The 16692-nt window shown below is 42.7% G+C and overlaps 2 protein-coding genes across 2 annotated transcripts in view; one reads left to right on the top strand and one right to left on the bottom strand.

The window, feature by feature from the left end:
* The window catches only part of RUBCN (rubicon autophagy regulator), a 29454-nt gene extending 25969 nt beyond the window's left edge, over positions 1-3485 (bottom strand). The window contains exon 1 of the mRNA XM_058030876.1: positions 3415-3485. The gene's annotated coding sequence lies outside the window, so the exon portion shown is untranslated. The remainder of the gene's footprint in view (positions 1-3414) is intronic.
* A 47-nt stretch (positions 3486-3532) lies between these two features.
* FYTTD1 (forty-two-three domain containing 1) lies at positions 3533-16311 on the top strand. The gene is made up of 9 exons (XM_058031522.1): positions 3533-3660; positions 6649-6780; positions 9736-9881; positions 10640-10752; positions 11714-11810; positions 12707-12768; positions 13619-13693; positions 14501-14627; positions 15692-16311. Exons 1-9 carry the CDS (start codon positions 3558-3560, stop codon positions 15785-15787), a joined length of 951 nt encoding a protein of 316 aa, XP_057887505.1. The 5' UTR covers positions 3533-3557; the 3' UTR covers positions 15788-16311.
* The last annotated feature ends 381 nt before the right edge of the window (positions 16312-16692 follow it).

Genomic DNA, 16692 nt, shown 5'->3' with positions numbered 1-16692 from the left:
CTGCCGCCCACTGTGAGGAGGATGTGAAAAATACAGCCCAGTGAGATGTGCCTTCCACCGAAATGCTGTGAAATGAAGCTTCAAAAAGGAAAAAGTGATGCTGCTGTCTTTCGACTGAGAACAGTCAATGACAAATTAGCACCAGAGATAAAACAGATATGTCTCTGGAGTTGTCTGATGCCTCAGAAACCAAAGCCAGGCATTGTAAAATGGAAATTCCCTATAACTGTTACTTGGAATTATAACTATATGCTGCATATATGAAAAAGCACCCCTTGACATTTACTGGTTTATTTTACCAGTACAGTACTTCTACAGTACATAGGGATACAAGGTTCTGTACTGCTGTTCTTGATACTAACAACAATAATGTATTTTTCAGAAGGTGCTTAATAATGAGACCGGGACTCCTCATGCATCATAATTGCATAGAAATGTGGAACAACAACTCGAGTCCATTTGTCAGGCAGAAATTCCTCTCTTGGAGCCCACTGCACTGATTGAAACCACTGCCTGGCATGTTAGGTCTCAGGGCATCAGACTGTGCTGACTCCCACAGTAAACATATTGGAGGAAATCAAGTCATCCGGACTACTGTGATTGTTAGATGATCATGCCTGGTGAAATAGAGCATGCAGATAAAACTAACAGATCTAATTTAGTTCTTTGTAGCTCTCAGTGCCACGTGGAAGCTTTGTCATTTGGCTGGATGCTGACACACTCCTGAGATCCACACAGCAAACCAAGAGCTGATGTTGGCATGGTTGCCTTCGTGATCCCCAACCATTCTGAACACAGAAAGAAAATACTCTTCAGGATCACAACTTGTGCCTGGTTCTCTGTTGTGCTGAGCAGCAGACAGCTGGCATCCTGTTTGTATAACAAACACAACTTGTGGATATGGTAAAATCCGGATTTTGTCTGATTTCCACTTGTCACGAGGAAAGGTAGCATCTGCCACCTTTGCAGTTCATGTGTGTGTTTGGGGTAAACAGAGCATTTGTTTATTGGCGTGACACAGTGCCCAGATGGAGCTGGACCCTACAGCCTCATGGGAATTTGACTTAATGCTTTTTCAAAAATTCATCTTTTGGCACCTCTCTTTTTAGTAGTTTGTGCTAATCTAGCAATAGCATATTTGCTTTAGAAATATAGCCTGATTGTAAGAACCTCCTACTCATCATCAATCACTTGTCATCCAATCTCACCTGGGGGAAAATGTTACCAAAAGTTTTTAAATCTGTGGGTCCAAAACTCCGTGTCTGAACTTCTGCACCCCATGGAGAACCCAGAGAAGAAAACAGGGTGGAACTGTCAGCCTCCAGCCCTGTGGTCACGAGTTTCTCCTGCCTGAAGGGAAAATCTTACACCAGCTGGAGGTGTCCTGTGACAGTATCTGAGCCATTCTCTTGTAGACAATAGGAAGCAGCAAGAGGAACATTCAGGAACACATTTTTGGCCTTAATTAAAAAGAGATGGATAAAGAGTGTAAATGGAGAGAGCAAAGCCTTGTCACCAGTCTGTAGAACAGGACACAGCTGAGGACAGGAAGCCTTCACTCACTGCTCTCGTTCTTGCCTTTCACGGTAACACTCCTGGAAAGATCTCCCATCCTGAAGTCCTGCAGAGTATTTGAGTGCAGGTAGCTGCCAGCACAGCAGCACAGAGCTGTGACAGGGATTACAAGCACGGGAGCTCGTTGTGTGTCAGGTACTCAGGATATTGCCCTCGCCACAGAGTGTTTATTTTAGCAAATGCACAAATGGAATATGTGGGCAATGAAAGAAATGTGGGAGTGTTCCTGCTGCAAGGAGGTGTGTCCAAGGTCATGTATGGAATTATCCCGACCCAAGGGCATTTGGAATACAGTCCCTGCAGTCTGGTATGGAGCTCCCCCTCTGGAGGCAAGCAGGCAGACCCTGAAACAAGCTGTCCTTTGGGCATGCCACCTTTAGGACAGCAGCCTCAGCTCAGCTCCCGCAGAAAACTCAGGGAGGTGTGGACAGTAATGCCAGGTGACCATTGTGATCAGAGGAAATAGATGTGGGTTTTCTTTTCAGCATTTACTTCCTAGCTTCTGCAGGAAGTTCGTCCTCTGAGATCACCCTGTCAGTCCATCTGCTCCTTCCTTTTCTGTCTCTGGAACTCAGTGACCAATTTCAACCAACCACGAGCAAGATGTAGAGATTCCAGAGATAATTACTATCCCTTAATTGTAATAGAATGTCAAATGAAGGAGGTGCTGTTGTGTAAAAAAGCCCTTTTATATGTAACTTGTTTAGCCACTAGGCACATGTGTACTGCTGACCCACCAATACCACAGCTCCAAGGAATGCAAGTGTATAGGCAGCAGGGAAAGGTTTTGCTAGATTCCTTGTTAAAAAAAACAATTTCTCTTCTGAATTTCTCAATCACATGATTCTGACCAAAAACTAGCAAAGATAACAACTCTGAAAAGAACCCAAAGAGAACAAACTATGGACACACTGTTCTGGGTTTAAGTAGTAATTTTAAGTTTCACGTGGTATTTTGAAATAAGAACTTAGTTTGAACTCTGCTGTTTGACATTTGAAAACATAATTGTACTCAAAACCACCCTGCATTGGTTTTGTTGTTCACAGAACAGATTATTTCTCTCAACTGCATGGGGGGTCACAGGCAAAGGCATCTCATAGTCAGCTTCTCAGCTGAACACCCTTCCCTGCAACACAGAATGGTTGGATTGGAGGGGACATTTAGAGGTCATGTGGTCTGACATTTTCAAACCGATCAGGCTGCTCAGAGCCCCATCCAACCTGACCTTGATTGTTTCCAGAGGTAGGGCATCCACCACCTCCCTGGAAATCTGTGCCACTGTTCTACCCCTCTCATTGTAAAACAATTCTTCTTTATATCCAGTCTAAATCGACCTTCTTTTGGGTTAAAGCCATCACCCCTTGTCATATCGCAACAAACCCTGCACAAAAATCTGTCCCCATCTTTCCTAGAGGCCCCTTCAAGTACAGAAAGCCTGTAATAAGATCTCCCTGAGCCTTCTCTTCTCCAGGCTGAAAACCCCCAAATCTTTCAGCCTGTCTTCGTAGAGAGGTGCTCCATGCATCCAGCCACCTCCGTGACCCCCTCAGCCCCCAGCAGTCTGCAGCCCGCCCAGGACTCCGTGTCCTACTGCAGAACCGTCCTGTCCTCCACCCCCTTCACCCTGCCGGCAGCTCCGCTTCCCCCGCCAGCCCCCGGGCCGGGCCGGTGTGCCACTCACTCTTCCCAAGGACACTGACCCTGGAGACGCCGCTTCTGGAAGCCAGCACACAGCGGGACCCGTATCCCCGCCATCGCCCCCCGCCATCGCCCCCCGCCATCGCCCCCCGCCATCGCCCCCCGCCATCGCCCCCCGCCATCGCCCCCCGGGCGCTGTACCTGCTCCTCCCGGCCGCCAGGAGGCGCGCTGCCAGAGGGGCGCTGCGCCGCTCCCCGGCGCGGGCGGCTGTGCTCTGGGCTGGGCGAAGCTGCTGCGCATGCGCGGGCCCGGCTGGGGGCGGTCCGGTGTGAGGGAGGCGGCCATGAACGCGTTCGGGGCTGCGGCACCGCTCCCGGGCTCCTCGGCCGCGGCGGGGGCCCGGCACGGCGGCGGCGAGAGCGTGGAGAAGATCGACATGTCCCTGGGTGAGGAGCGGGGCCGGGGCGGCCGCTGTAGGCGACAGGGCGGGGGGCTCGGGCTGAACCAAGTGCCGGGAACGGGGAGGGGCGGAACGAACCAACGGGGCTGTGCCGGGCACCGGCTCGGGCGGAACCAACGAGGGCGGGGGGTGGGGAGGGAAAGGACGAGAAGGACGAGACCCTCCCACAGCGGGAGCGCAGGGGGGGCGAGGGTGGCGCCGGGGGCTGGGCACGGCGGCGAGTCCCGGGCGTGGCACCGGGAGCAGCGGGGACCCGGGGGCGCGATCCTTGGCGGGGAAGAGCCGGGACCCCTTTGTGTCGCTTGGCGGTGTGAGCGGGCCGCAGAGCGGGGCTCTGCCCGCTTTTGGCCCGGTGAGGCCCGCAGTACTCGGGCCTTAGGCTGGGCGGGCTCGGGGAGCGTCCCAGGGCCTCGCCTGACGCTCGCATCACAGGGATGGGTGAGGTTTGGTGGTCTCTCAGCTGGCCTGGCCTTTTTAGTCTCAGGTTTGGAAATCAGCAGTGGCGAGTCTCCCGTGTAACCTCTTTGCAGGATGAGACCGAGCATGACGTCGCCTGTGCCGCGTAGTTTGCTGTGACAATGTGCCCCGCTGTCCCCTGCCCTCCCATTGCAGGGTGTGTGTGTGTGTTAGGAACTGGCACAGACTCGTTACAGACCTGCAGAGCTGTGTCCGAGAAACTGACACCCACACTGTAGATACTTGGTGAGGTACCTCAGAGAAGTTCTGTTCTGGTGCTGTGTACTGAGTCCCCTTAACACTCAGGGGCAGTTTGGTGTGTTCGTGGGCTGCATCTTCCAGTTTACTTTTATCAGGAAAAAAAAAGAAAATTTAATTGATTTTCTACACTCCAATACTGCTTTGTGATACTACCAGAGCATGATAGATTAGTGCTACCAGGAGACTTCCTTCAAAAAGCAGATTCATAGTGTGAGCTGAAATTATTAATGGTGGACTTGGTCTCTTTGTGGGCCACCATAAAATAAGAAGATATGTACAATTTTTCCCTCTGTAAATAATTCAGTGGAGTTCTTTGGGCAGTGGAGATAACTTGTGAAATGATGTTTAGAGTTTGTCTAAAGGTAGAGTAGTGCTACAGCATGCATAGAAAACTAAATCTGTTTTTACCCATTGCACACAATCTTTGTTTTCAGGGTTGCTAATAGAGTTGTTGATTGTGGCTTGTATTTTCACATATTCTACTCTTTCCTGGCTGAGTTAACCTTTCAGGCAGTCATTGCTACATGTCCTGTCCTAGCAGACTGCAAAGGGCTGTTGCAGTGTCATGAGGATGTTGTTTAAAGTGGTGTTGTTGGGAAGTGGGTGCTTCTTTGGGTGTGTGAGAACGTTGTCACCCCAGCTGCTGTCCCCAAGTGAAAGCTCTGTGTCAGGTGTAGCCACAGAGAAGATGCAGTCACACATCTAGTGTAATATCAGAGAAACTGACATGACCATAATCTAGGAAGTCTTAAGATTGAGATCATGATGTTGACTAAATTTTCATATAGTGATAAAGATTAAACATGTTTTGCTTGTGTTATGTGCAGCTGAGCTTCCAGTTTGATAGTGCTCCCAGATAACTCTGTTCTAGCTGTAGTTGTGGTCTCTCATCTCATGCTGGATAGGAGACTGCTTCAGTGTGGCTCCTGTAACAAATGCATGAAGTCCCAAATGTCCTTCAATTACCCAAATAAGAGAATAGCTGAATGTTAAGTCTAAATGTTGTAACCTTGTGTGCAGCAACTTGAAAAAAATTTATTCAAGATGAAGCAGATGAGCTGTGAAGCATGAATCCATGTTTGAAGTGGCTTTGGTTTTCTTTGTGTATAAAAGGATAGTTTGGAATCCTTGTTCCAGGGACACCCCATTTGGTAAAGAATTTGTGTAGGTATCAATCCCTGAGTGACCTGTATCAGTATTCTTGTCCTGGTAGATTTTTGCAGCAAAGTGAATTCACGTTCTCTTAGCTTTCTTTTGACACCATGCAAACCATTGGATAATAGTGTTGTGATTTTTGTTATGTTTTTTACACTGTTTTTTCTGTTCTGCCCCTTATGAGTCCATTTGAACTCAGCCACAAACACAATAACCCCATTTCCATCTTTCCCTGACTGAAAAAAGACTGTCCAGCTATTTGGGGAGGCTCCCTGTTGAGACATGACATTTTTATCAGTTGTGCTCTCATGATAAAGATGCAGTAAACACAGCTTGGCAGTTTCCTTTAAGGTGTTCTTGTAAACAAGCTGGCAGTCAGATAAAAGCTGCCACACCTCTTTTCTCTTCTCTCCTGAGCTGGCTACCAGGTCAGTGAAGGAAATCAAGCTGGTGTAGCATAATTTGCACTGGACAGACCTGCTGTTGGCTTTTCAGCAGCTTGTTTCTTACACATATTTTTGAACGGATTATTAGCTTGTCTGGGATTGTTTCCCTGGACAATAGATAATTTTGGATTGTAGATTCCTGGGGAGAGATGTCTTCCTTGCCTTTTTCCCCATCATTTCAGTCCTGGTGAACACCTGAAGATAACTGATGGCTTGAGTTGTGTCTGTGTGATCTTTCTTAAGTAGCTTAGGATGAAAGAACTAAGGCTGGAATTGACATTTTATCTGATCTCTGCAAAGTCTGGGCATGAGATTGGAATTTCATTTTCTTTCACCACGTACAAAAACTAATGATGTCGCTCAAATTAAAATTTAATGCTGGGCTGAATGCCATGATCTTACATTGATCTTACATGTGTCTCACATTTTCTGGATATATGCAACTGCTTCCCTTCTGCTGGGGCATTGGATTATAAAGTAACTTCTGTAAGACATAACAGGGACTGCATGTTTAGAGTGCTGATGTTTCTGGAACCTTAACTTGTATGTGCTGCCTTTGCAGGATTGACTGGTCTGTCTCCTGTGACTCCAGGCTCTTTGGGGTTTTTATTCAGCATTTTATACAGTATGTCAATTTTTCTCTTTTCTTTTTGTAGATGATATCATCAAGCTGAACAAGAAAGAAGAGAGAAAGCAATATTCTCCCAAAATAAAAAGAGGGCTTCAGCAGAATCGAGCTCAGCAGTTCAGTTCACAAGGCTCCAAGTGGGGAATGCAACAGCAGAAAGGTGTGTGTGCCAAACAGAACACAGATTCCAAATTATCTTCCTTGAGCTGAAAGATAGAATAATGAAATGTGTGGATTGACATGGTCATTTCACTTGTCTTTCAAATAATGTCTTCTGATTGTAATTCAGGGGTATTTTTAATCTATTTATACTTGGTTTTGTTTCTGATTCAGTGTGAGAAAGTAATTGACATGTTTGGCCACCAGGGAGCTTGGATGCTTGAAGGACTGTCTTTGACTCAAGGAAGAATTGGCTTGCTTTCTGATTCCTCAATTTAATTTTAATTTTGGAAATTGTGATGATGCCTTGCCCCTTCTCAGAGATGGACAGAACAAATGCTTATGCCAAAGCCTTTGTGCTGGGAGATGTGGAGGCCTTGCTGGAGCTTTGTGCCAAAGAAAAGCAAATTAATATTTGCTGGGTAGAATTCTCTTTACAGGCCTCCCCAAATTATCTGTCACTATAGACTGTGATTCTGGCTTGGGAATATTTAAATGGAGAGTGCACAGTGTGAGTTGGCTTTTCTTGTAAGAGCTTGAGATGCAAAGGAAGAACTGTGTCAGCCTTCTTAAGCCAATGTTCTTACAGTGGAATACAAAAGGGGGAAAAAGTCAGGCAGGGAGTGAGGAGAGGAAAAGTGCACAATAACACCTTTGCTGTAGGTTCCCCTGAGTAACTCACTTTTTTTTGATAAACAGGACAAGTTTGAAAATTATTCCCAGGCTTTAGCTCAGTACATGGAGAGCTCCTGCTTGAAGTGCAGGCTGGTTTTGCTTGCAATTAGTTTTGAAAAGTATCTATTTAGTACAGGATGATCAAAATATGGGAGAATACTGTCTGATAAGAAAGCTTACCACCATGAGCTAATTAGGTATTTAAGTTAATACATGCAATTTCTTGTTTAGTAGCATTCCTTTAAAACAAAGACACATCTGTCTGGTGTACTCACAATGATCCCTGTGTTATCTTTGTCTTGCTTAGTGTTTGTTGTAGCAGCAGCTCCTCCTTTGTGTCTTAGACACAAATGTCTTTAGGGATCAGTGGAATTTTGTTACTCAGGGCTCAGAGGAGTTTTGGTTTCTATGCAGATCCACACAACTGTGTCACTTGTACATCTCTAATAAATTGGTGACAGGACTGAAGAAAAATTTACATCTCTCAGCCCAGGTGTGAGGATATTTGTGTGGGTGAAGAGTAAGTGAATTTAAGTTGTAGATTATCAAACATGTAGGCTCTGTTTATAACTGCAGTTGTCAAGTGCAATTGTTTATCATCAAAAGACCACAAAAGAAAGAAGTATTAGGATTTAGAATTTTAGGAGAAACTTGATCTATGAACTTGAAACTCTAAATACTACTGTCTTAGGCAGTTACTTTTCTCTACTGGAACCTTACCAGCTTCTCTGCCTGTGTTCTAGGAAAAAAGCAAACAATTTCTTTGCAAAATTGCCAGATTCATAACATCTTGAAACATTGTGAATAGTTTCAACTGCTCCCTCCTATACAGCTGGGCACATTTTCTCCCAGTGAAAACAAATCTCTTGTATTGTTTTTAAGCAGAAGGTGTCATTAAAAAGTTCTTGTGAGCATTCTAGTTATTAGTAGCTTAGCAGTAGATTTATTGCTACTCTGATGCTATTGAAGTTACCCCCCTAATAAGTAGCAAAGCCTCTGTGGACAACTGCAGAAACCACAAATGATCAACAGTGTTCAGTTCTTGTGGTTTTAGAAGTGGCTGCCAAACTTTCTGGAAAGAAGTGAGGAATTTGAGCTGGATTCTGTTCAGCTTTTGGGGTTAAAAGCAGAGAGATGAGCATTGTTCATTTAAATAAAAGTTGTCCTTGGTGATACACAGAATGCAACTGCACAAAGCCCTGTGCAGCCTGAGCTAACTCTGAGGTTTTCATTTATTTGAGCAGAGGTTGGTTTATAGAGCTTGTGAGGTCCCTTTCAGCCTAGGCAACCCTGTTTCTCAGCTTTTCTCTTGGAAAAGAAGAGCATTTGCTAACCAGACACAAAATGTGTGTACACAGCAGTTCTCCATGGCAAATTGATCTGGGCTGGATTCTGACCAGTGGCTTGCCTCATGTCATGGCTCCTGTCTTGTGAGAAAGCACAGATTTATTATCAATGCTGATAAATCAGATATGTTAAAACTAAATGTGTCTGTTGCTAGAGAGCTGACTCCTCAGTCTGAAATTTGTATTGCAGTCTGAGGTTCTAGAGGCAAGGGTACTTGAGAACAAAATTGGAGCATGGTCTGTATTCACAGCATGAAGCTAAATGACTGCAGACTGGGTTAATCAAACCCTGGTCACTGGAGGAACTACAGACCTCAGACTTGCAAGCCTTTTATATTCAAAAGCTGCTTTCAGCCCTCAGTTTGGCTGCTCTGCCATGCAGACTTCTAATTGAAAACACTTCAAATGTGATATAATTCATGTGCTGTTTAATGTTCTTTCCTTCTAAGTCATGTCTTGGGAACCACTGGTTTAAATAAATAATCTTTGAAGCTGTTTTGGCTTTTTTTTTCCTTTTAAATTAAACTAGTAATTTGAAGTTTGCTGAATGGGTAGGAAGCTGAGGGACTCTGGTTTGGTTTTATATTGTTCAGTACTTGGTGAAGTTCCATTTCAGAGTATTTTGGTATTTTTCTGAGCTAGAAGACTTTTAAGTTCTCCCTGCAAACATGTGAAATAGGAAATTTTCAGCAGAAATCAATGCGATGAACTACAGTAAAACTGTGCTCTGTGTGAGAAACTGATCATTGCTGTGCTGGGACTTGGGCCAGGCCTGCCAAACAACTGAGTGACCAAATTGTCTTCAAGTGTAGTGGTGGCCTCTGCTCTAAGGCTTGAAGTGTGCAGCCACATAACTTGTGCTGCCTGCAAGGCATCTTAAAGCATGAACCTTTTCCTTTCAGGAAGAATTGATGAGCTTTCTGTGCTTGTTGCAGGTTATGGAAAGAATCGTTTGGGGCGCAGAAAGAAGATAGCAGGGAAGAAGCGTTCTTATGGAGTCATAACTGGCCTGGCAGCCAAGAAAGCTCTGGGTTCACACAAAGGAATCAGTCCTCTGAACAGACAGCCACTGAGTGAAAAGGTAATTCATCAATGCAACCCTGGTGATTCGTGTCAGAACAGGTTAAAAAATGAAACACGAGTGCTTCAGAAAAGTGCTACTGAAATATAAAATGGAGACAAATGGTACAAGCTTTTATCAAATTGGGAATGTGTTAGCTTTGGTCTTGTTTGTTTTGAGTGGGCTGGATAATGACTAGGTGTAAAAATAGTTTCTAACACCTAATTGAGTTGCAAGTCATGAGAGTTGAAGTACAGAAGTATATTCTGTGCACGTATGGAGGGAGTTACTTGTATTTTTACAAGGAAAATTGTTTTTTTTACAGACCAATAATTCAGCCAACCTGCAGGTGCTAAACTTGTGCTGTTACAAAAATGCAAGTTTTTGCAGAATACTAAACTACATCAATAGGCTCCCTTCTCTGCACTGCTCCAGTGCATTGTTGCCTGCTTCATCTCATTCAGTATTGTAGAATTGGTATTGCCTTTGGATTTCTGACAAAGACTAATTTTAAGATACAGCATGGATTTTTGTCAGTTTAGGGAGATATGGTAATGAAAAAATAATTGCTAAGGTATGTTGCTTTTTGTTTTCTCCTGAGGATGTGGAGAATATAGAATTCATGAAATTGTAGAAGGTGTTTTCAAACTATACTAGATTGTGAAAGGTAGGCAAAGCCAAGTGTATTCTAATCACAGTTTGTAAATGGAAGCTGAAAGAAACATGTTGGTGTGTGTGTACAGCATACATTATGCTGAATATATTTACTGTTTTTTAAGAATGCACAGCGGAATTACCCAGTCTTGAAAAGGAAAACAAACCTGCAGAGACAATCTGAAATGCAGAGAAAACAAGCTCCTGCCCTCAGGAGGTCTGCCCTGCTAAACAGGAGGTAAATTACCAAGCCTGCTTTCTGAACACTACTTGGCAACTTCCCATGGTGAATCTTGTTTGACAGGACTGAGGCTAAGAGTAGACAGTAGGTACTGGAGTAGCAATATGGTCAAGACCTTGTGTGTGAAGTTCTACAAATCTGCAAGCCAAGAATGTGCCAAACATGGGCTGGATACAAAGCAAGATGTTTGTGTGATGTAGAGCACTCAGGAAGTGCCTCTATGTGTGAGCCCCTGGTATTCTGCCTTCAGTTCAATCACAGGCAGCCTATATTTGAGCAACCTGATCTTGTGGAAGGTGCCCCTGCCTGTGACATGGGGGTTGAATCTTTAAGGTTCCTTCCAGCCCAAACCATTCTATGTTTCATGATTCTGTTTGGAAATGGCTGCTGTGGATTTTGATAGCTCAGAAGGGTTAGCCATGGTTTAGTGAATTTTCTAAATGCCTTTGTGGAAGCTGGTGCCATCTGCAGCTTCAGGGAGGCCATTGCATATTTTATTTATGATGGAATTACCATGTGTTATAAACTGCAATGGAAATGGTCTCCATGATAAAAGGGTTCACTCTGTGACTGTATTGTGAAAACTGTAAACAAACTTTCTTTATTTTTAAAAGAAAATTTTAATTTTAATTTTTAAATTTTTTTTTCTTCTAACCAGCAATGTTTAAAGTGCTGGAGGATGCTGAGCAAAGTGAAAAGCAGAATTAATGACCATATTGTTCTGTGATGTATGAACATTAGGCTTCTGTGTGCCAGCAGTGATTTCTCCATTTATGAGTAACATGTTTCATTCCTAGTGAATGAGGAGCTTATCCCAGCTGAAGCATTCAGCCTCAAAGAGGCAGCACTAAAGATGTCCTTATGGATGTTTTGGGCACTTTTTTGACTTCCAAAGTAGTGTCTCTAGGGTGTTTCCTGTGGAGCTTCTTATAACTATATTTTTTAATAAATATTACAGGAATAACATGTCATCTACGTTTGTCAGAATTGGAAACAAACTGAATCAACAGAAAGATACTCGTCAAGCAACTTTCCTGTTTAGAAGGGGCCTGAAGGTAAGTACAATTTTTTAAAAGAACAAGGCAGCTGGGCTATAGATTCTAAGCTAACCTGTAACACTGATATTAATGAATAAACTTCAAATATCAGATCTGAGTAGAAACTTCAGGTGCCCTGGGAAATAGCCACAGGTTCTAGGGAAGTGCACTCATTCTCTAGTTACTCTAATCTACTGAGTCTTGCCTCACATTCCAGTGTAATTGAGCAATTCTGAGGGGCATGGAACTTGTCAGTGTTTGAGGGTAGTGTCAAGGTATTAATTTTTCCTTTCAAAAGTTAATGTTAGAAAGATCTGTCCAGCTTTTAAAAGTCATATTCAGGTGAATAATAAAGCAGAAACACATTTTAGAATCTGATTATGGTTTGGTTTGCTTTTTTAGTTATTTTGGGGTTATTTATTTCATTTATTTTAGTTACTTAAGGATTTTTTAGTTATTTTTAGTCGGATGGAGAGATTAGACATTGCACAAAGTGGTGGGTTTGGTTTTTATTTGTGCCTTCATTCTACATCTGCCATTGTTGTGAGTGTAAGTAGCTGTTGTCTTCCTTCCAGATGGTTTGCAAAATTACAGACAAGATCAGGAACTAGACAGACTTTTCTTGCTACTGTAGTAACATTTTGATCTTAGGCTGACGTAGTCCTCCAAAATGTTGCCATTGCTCTATGGGCAGTTTTGTTTAAATCATTTTGTGTTCTTAAAGTAATTTCTTTTCAAGGTCTTATGAAATTAATAGGACTCTTATCTTTGAAGTCCCTCTGAAAGTACAGCCCTGTTTGTGCAGCGTGTACTAACAACTTTAAACTTCTCTTTTTGAACTTCTCTATTTCCAGCTGCTACAATAGGAATTGAAACAATATTCAAATCTGGTGTCTGTACTGATGTGTTTTCAGGTGCAGGCCCAAGTGCAGTCAACAGATGATCTTGATAATCAGACAGTAAAGAGAACTCGTCAGTAAGTATCTAATTTGGAAATCTTCAGCTTTGTAGCACATAAGAGTCTCATTTTAGCTTAGACTTCCCAGATATGATAATAGAAGGGGGGTGGATTTTTTTCCCCTCTAGGCACATCAACCAGAGTGACAGTGATCCTCCCCCTATTCTCAGTTATTTCCTAAATTATCTTCTAATTTAACCAGGAGGAGTTGGTTTGCATAAGACATTTGCAGGAATGAGGGGGAACATGGTAAGAGGATCAGGCTAATCTCTAGTACTCATGAATACTGCATAGACTAGAAGAAAAATTCAAATGTCAATGTTATCCTGAGCTCTTGTTGTAATTTTCCTTTTATTTAATATCCATATCAGCCTGTGAAGCAGTTTAGAAATGAAAAAGGCAGAGCCCAATGAGGCCACTTGGCTCTTCCCCCATATACTCTTCCCATACTAATAATCTGTGCTTGCTGGGCTCTTTGCAGGGTGTTTCTTGGGAACACAAAAGGCTGAGGAAAGCAGCAGGTGCCACAGAGTGGAGTCTGTCACCTCTTGAATTTGCTATGTGGGCCATTTTGGCCCCATCTGTGGCAAAGAAACTGAATGTTTTACAAAAGTAAACTCTTGGGTCAGGGCTGTAGTTCTGGTGTACCTCAACAGCCTGTGATTTAGTGTTCTCCTGAATAGGTGTAGGTAATGTAAAATGTGCAAGAATCAATAGCCAAGTGTCAATAGCATATGATCTTTGTACTGGCCAACATTCTGAAATCTTGCACATTCTTGCTGGCCAATATTTTGAACATACCTTTAAAGATACCCTGACTGAATTCTCTGCACCATTTTTGTAAATGATTTTTGTCTTTTCAAACTAGATGGCGAACTTCTACCACAAGTGGAGGGATCCTGACTGTGTCTATTGACAACCCAGGAGCAATCATAAGCCCAGTGTGAGTTTTCAATTAAGTTGTGAAATGTTCTGAACATAAATGAAATTGCTGCTTTGAACCATTTAGTGCATTCCTTGCAGGTATTGTTTCAGATGACCTCAAAGTCATAGCTTCTTGTGAAGGCTTTTAAGCCTGGCCCTTTTCTGAGTGTTTCTGAGCAGTGTTTGAACAATATCACAGCTGGATCTCACATGTCAGCTCCCAGTTAGGAGCTTGATGTGGTGTATAGAGTGGAAGAGTGGTGGGCTGGTAGATTTTCACTTTGTCTGTCCCTTCCAAATCAGGCCACGTCACAGCTGTTTTCCACCTTGTAGTGGAAATAAATGAGCACCTACTTGATATGTAATGGTAACAGTTCCTGATTCATAAAAATACTGCTGGACTGGTGCTTAAAGACAGCATTGCTGTATTTGTGTTTGGGAAGCTGATGGTACCGTTGTTAAAGTGTTACATTTTAAAAATATCTTGATTAGCATTTCCTTGGTAGTGTTTTATCAGTAAGGAAGACTGTACCAATATTTATTTTTTGTATTTATAGGATTAATTAACTACAAATTACACATTTGTCAGTAGAATTGCAGATAAAAAATAAGATGGTTTCCTGCTGGGACTCTTTGTGTCTGATAACAATAACAAATGGTCCCTTTTTTAGTTCTGCCTGACTTACATTCTTGAATTTGTGCCCTCCAGCTTTTTAGTCAGCCTGGTCAAATGGTTTGATGAAAAATTCATACCTCTATCAGCATTAAGGCTTTCTTGCATAAAACACATGTTCATCATGTTCTTTGTAACGTTCTTCTTTCACAGGTCCCAGAAATTACGATTAACACGTAGTCCTGTGCCATCGTTTCTGATGAAGAGGGACCAATCTGAAGAGAAGAAGATTCCAAAAGGGGTTCCATTGCAGTTTGATATAAACAGTGTTGGAAAACAGGTAAATGCAATTTTCCTCTCATAACTCTGAAAGTTGTTTCAAGACCAGTAAAAGCCAGTGAGGCACTTTTCTCCTAGACTGCCAAGTGACAGAAAGAGAGAACTGGTGACTACTTCTTGTTTCCACTTCAGGCTTTCCGCTAACTCGCTGTGTAACTTCAAGCAAGTAGCTAAACTCACTGTTCCTGTTCTTCTAGTTCATGCCTTGCATGCCCACATGATTTAAATGGGATTTAAAATGTTGAATATTTCTAAAAGGTTTTTCTGCTCTGCTTGCATCAGCAACTGTGAATAATTCAGGGATGAGCTGCATTCAGCTGTGTGACCTGCCTGGAACCCTGGCAGCCAAATTTGTAAGGCAACTTTTGCTGTCCGTCTAGGGAAAAAAAAACAACTAAATGTGAGCATTTAAGGGCTTGAAAGATGAGCAATTTTTCACAACTTTCATGAAGACAGGTGATTTGGTGTAGCAATCCTAATGCTGTCATTGAAGGGATTCTTCCAGGGTGACAAAGTTAGACACTGTTCTTTTAATCAGCTCCTTAGTGCCAGCTGTAGAAATCTGCATGGAGTGAAGGCATTGATCTGCATTTGTTCCATCCAGGAGTAAGAATATGTCAGAAAGTCTACTAAGGTAGTGTAAAATTAATCAAACTTCTGGATTAGACTCCGGCTTGCATCCTTAGCTGAGTGCACTGAAAGCAGCCTGCATTAAAATGGTGAAAATGTTGCATTTGTTGAAATTGCAGAGAATCTATGTGGGGAAATGTGTACTAGAAGTTCCATTTTTCAGTCTGTTTGTCCTCAGTTTAACTTACAACATTTTGAGTAGGCTTTGAGTATTGACATTACATACCAAGTATTCTTAATGAATTTTGAAAATGCAAGCTCTTGATCTGTAGTCCAATCTGATTTTTAAATGTTGTGGGAAGTGACAAAAAATCCAAGTGAGGCAACTGAGTCAAGTGATGATACAGACTGAAGAAGAAACTGTTCTGTCTCCATTACTTTGATTAAATTAACCCAACACCTTTAAAGTTTTGGTTAAATTACTTTGTTTTTCAGACAGGGATGACGTTGAACGAGCGATTTGGGATCCTGAAGGAGCAGAGGACAGCGCTGTCTCAGAACAAAGGAAGCCGTTTTGTAACAGTGGGCTAACCTGGCAGATGGACTTGGGCACTGAGCCCACCTACCTAAGTCCCTGAAATAGAAGTGGGCAGAAGAATACAGCATATGTCACTAGAATTCTCCAGACATCTTGCTAAGATGGTGGCAGAGCTATCTCTCCTTATTACTTTTACTTGGAATGGTAAAAGACTTTAATGCCCTGAGGGAGAAAAGTGGAAAGAAACTGATCCGACATAGTGGCACCATCACCTGTTTGGAAAAGATTCTGTTGCCCAGCTGAGTTCTTTGACCCCTCTGTTATGGTAAAGATTGTTTAAGTGTTTAATTACAAACCCCATTTTAGGGTTTTTTAGGGACTGCCTTTGAGCTCTTTCAGAGACCAGTTTAGCACAGAGCCTCAGTCCGTGGATACTTTGGTAGCGATGTAGCGGCATTTTTCATGGGAGCATTGGTTCTGTACTTCTTTGTGCTTTTAAAGTTCCATTTTTTTCCTTTCTTGAAAACTGTTTTGCATCCTCACATTCACAAATAAAGCTGTTAGCTGAGACCCAAAATTTGTAACTGGGATGGAGACTATTCTACTCTTATCCTTAAAAGTGGTCCAGATCATATACATATTGGATTACTGCAGAGGCAGTGTGAGTGTCCTTTGTATTCCAAATAGCTCAACTTCATCATTCTCCTCTGTAAATGGAGTTTATCCATCTCCTTTTCTTCTTATATTTCTGATTTTTATTTCTTTTTGAAATGTTTTTCACAAACTAAATGCAATAACTTCATGTTTTTGAATAATTTGATAGGAAAAATACAGCCTTCCTTCACAAGGAAGTCAGCAGTATGGTAGAGTTTCTTGCCCTCCCAGATACAGGATTCTCATCCTGCATATTTTGCCCCAGAGGGTTTTCTCTAACTCAAAAATAGCTAGAGGCAAGCAA

This window comes from Melospiza georgiana, chromosome 10, assembly GCF_028018845.1.
Source record: "Melospiza georgiana isolate bMelGeo1 chromosome 10, bMelGeo1.pri, whole genome shotgun sequence".
Lineage (NCBI taxonomy): Eukaryota > Metazoa > Chordata > Aves > Passeriformes > Passerellidae > Melospiza > Melospiza georgiana.
Note: the sequence above shows the minus strand (reverse complement) of the source record. Positions and strands in the feature narration are given on the sequence as shown.

Excerpts from the sequence above, each read along its gene's own strand:
- FYTTD1 (XM_058031522.1), top strand. The coding sequence starts at position 3,558 with ATGAACGCGTTCGGGGCTGCGGCACCGCTCCCGGGCTCCTCGGCCGCG. Across the intron at positions 6,781-9,735 it reads GGGAATGCAACAGCAGAAAG|GTTATGGAAAGAATCGTTTG; the intron begins GTGTGTGTGCCA and ends TGCTTGTTGCAG. Across the intron at positions 10,753-11,713 it reads TCTGCCCTGCTAAACAGGAG|GAATAACATGTCATCTACGT; the intron begins GTAAATTACCAA and ends TAAATATTACAG.